The sequence below is a fragment of the Olea europaea genome, unplaced genomic scaffold, assembly GCF_002742605.1.
Source record: "Olea europaea var. sylvestris unplaced genomic scaffold, O_europaea_v1 scaffold337, whole genome shotgun sequence".
Classification (NCBI taxonomy): domain Eukaryota; kingdom Viridiplantae; phylum Streptophyta; class Magnoliopsida; order Lamiales; family Oleaceae; genus Olea; species Olea europaea.
In genome coordinates this window covers 463,277-466,246 of record NW_019252694.1, presented here as the reverse complement: position 1 = coordinate 466,246, position 2,970 = coordinate 463,277, and the positions used below count along the sequence as shown (strand labels likewise).

Below are 2,970 nucleotides of genomic sequence, written 5' to 3'. Positions count from 1 at the left end.
TCTTATACACCTTACACATGAGGAGGATTACAGCAGGCTTTTTCTTAAACCTTCATGGTATATTGATGGTTGTCCGATGAGAGTCCTTAAGTGGACATGCGACTTTACACCTGAGCAAGAGACTCCGATAGTTCCCGTATGGGTATCGTTCCCTCTGCTTCCAGTACATTTACGTGCGAAGGGGTTCCTTTTCGCCTTATCTGGGGCAATAGGAATGCCCTTGAGAATTGATGAGGCCACCACCGACTTGAGACGACCTAGTGAGGCAAGGGTGTGCATTGAGGTGAATTTGGAGCATAAGTTGCCCGACAGGGTTTGGATTGAGCGTGCTGGTAACCGTGGCTTCTGGCAGACAGTTATCTATGAGAAGCGGCCAATTTTTTGCTTTTCTTGTAAACACTTGGGTCATTCTTATGATCAGTGTACTACAGTTCCGGTTCCTCCTCCTCCTCCTACAGTTGTTGTGCACCCCCCTGTTCGACCCCCTATTACTAGGACTGATAAGGATAAGGGCAAGGTGACGTTTGTGGAGCCAAAGAAGCAGTGGGTTCCAGTTTCAGCAATGCCTTCTGTGCTTCCCACTAATTACTAGGACTGATAAGGATAAGGGCAAGGTGACGTTTGTGGAGCCAAAGAAGCAGTGGGTTCCAGTTTCAGCAGTGCCTTCTGTGCTTCCCACTACTACTACCGCAGTTGTGACAGAGTCAGAATCTGCATCAACAGTTCCTACCTCTACAAAGGGGTTGTTGGCTGAGATCAGCTCAGAGCGACATGGTGTCAAGCATATGTTGATTGATCACTTTAAGAAGGACCATGGAATGAAAGTTGGATCTACCATGAGATTTGCTATTGAGGACTTGGTTTTTAAGCTCTTTGGAGAGGGACCTTCTGTGAGTAAGACTCCTACGCATACACCTTCACCTCATCCTTCTATCACAGCTCCTACACACAATAAGGTGAAAGAACATATACAGAGAGACATGGATGGCATGGGCCTTGGAAACTGCATGCAAAATGCAGAGGACGATGTCCCTACAGCAAGCAGGTCAATCTCCCACGATTCAGATGTCGTAGTACAGAACACCATGAGATTAGACGCACCTAGACTAGTACAATGAGATCAGATGCACCCGCTTTTCGCCCGACATTCAGTGCACTACCATCCGAACAGTACTTATCACCAAAGCAGGCTCCTACACGCAGGCAAGACCCCTCTCCAACGAGCGAGCCAGACATCGCAGACTACTATGATCCGGAAATGTTTCAAACCAGACGCATGACCCGATCAATGTCTATGTACTACCACCCGAAGATTTACCCTCGGGAATACCCTTGAGTACCTTTCATTAGTTTTTGTTCGTGTCCTGTTTACTGTGATTGCATTTTATCTTCTGATATTTGTTACAATTTACATTTCCTGGAGGTCAGGTCCATGCCCCCCTCCAAAACCCTCTCCCTTCTCTCTAGAATTGGAGAAAACCTCCAAAACTCCAACAAACCTGATCCACCACCGAAACCACCAGATTGCACCACTCCAAGTGGTGGAAAATCATCACCAACAACCACCCAAACAACTCCTATAACACCAATATCAGATTCAACCCCCAAGTCAATAGATCTAAGTTTGAAAAATCATGGCACGAATCCCAATGTCATCGAAACACACACTTCTGATCAGAATTTGGATATGGGACCACCACCAATGAACTCAGAAGGCCCAAAAACCCCTGGGGTGGTGTCCTCGACGTCCAATTTCGTCGGAATTGAAACTTTGGAAAAAGTGCAGCCCGAAACTGATTTTGAAATTAATTCTCGTACGAAGCTCCAACAGAGACACGCGCCACATATTCAGAATTCCCATGAAATGCTGAACTTTCGGTCAAAAAATCACGACAATCGGAGGTCGGACGCTCCTGTTACGGCACCAAACGTAAACGGGCAGTTTGTCGAAAAATTGCGATTTTTGGCCTCTACGGTTCTCACCTCGGGAAACGCGCCTGACCGCGTTATTCAGCGTGAATTTCCGCACAAGACTGCTGAAAATCATAAAATTCTGCCTCCGGTTGATTTTGGCCGGAAAACGGAGCCGCTAGCGGCCGGCCGGCGGCATTCCGGTGACCCTCCGGCAACTTTTGTCCTAAATATTCGTCCAGTTAATCTAAATCCATTTTTGTCATCGGTTTTTCCACATGAGGCCCAGACAGTGCTCAATCAGGGACGAAAGACCTATGCTACTGCAGTTTCTAGCCGTCCAAGCCTATCTCAAGCTGTGCGAAGTTCACGGAAGTCGTTTACATCGGTTATACAGGGTATAGATGACTCTTCCACTGCTGGAGGGTCACCGGAGGAGGCTACACTTGCTGATCCTTACAAGTATACACTTGTGGGGAAATTTCCACATCGCAAGCCAACCATGAAGAAGGTACGTGAGAATTTTTCTAAGTTTGGGTTCCATGGTTGTTTCGAGGTGGGACTGATTGACGCAACACACATTCTTATACACCTTACACATGAGGAGGATTACAGCAGGCTTTTTCTTAAACCTTCATGGTATATTGACGGTTGTCCAATGAGAGTCCTTAAGTGGACATGTGACTTTACACCTGAGCAAGAGACTCCGATAGTTCCCGTATGGGTATCGTTCCCTCTGCTTCCAGTACATTTACGTGCGAAGGGTTTCCTTTTCGCCTTATCTAGGGCAATAGGAATGCCCTTGAGAATTGATGAGGCCACCACCGACTTGAGACGACCTAGTGAGGCAAGGGTGTGCATTGAGGTGAATTTGGAGCATAAGTTGCCCGACAGGGTTTGGATTGAGCGTGCTGGTAACCGTGGCTTCTGGCAGACAGTTATCTATGAGAAGCGGCCAATTTTTTGCTTCTCTTGTAAACACTTGGGCCATTCTTATGATCAGTGTACTACGGTTCCTCCTCCTCCTCCTACAGTTGTTGTGCACCCCCCTGTTCGGCC

General features: G+C 47.2%; 1 protein-coding gene across 1 annotated transcript in view; it reads left to right on the top strand.

The window, feature by feature from the left end:
* The window catches only part of LOC111386010, a 3,254-nt gene extending 2,662 nt beyond the window's left edge, over positions 1-592 (top strand). The window contains exon 2 of the mRNA XM_023010438.1: positions 284-592. Within this exon, the coding sequence (XP_022866206.1) occupies positions 284-592 (309 nt within the window). The remainder of the gene's footprint in view (positions 1-283) is intronic.
* The last annotated feature ends 2,378 nt before the right edge of the window (positions 593-2,970 follow it).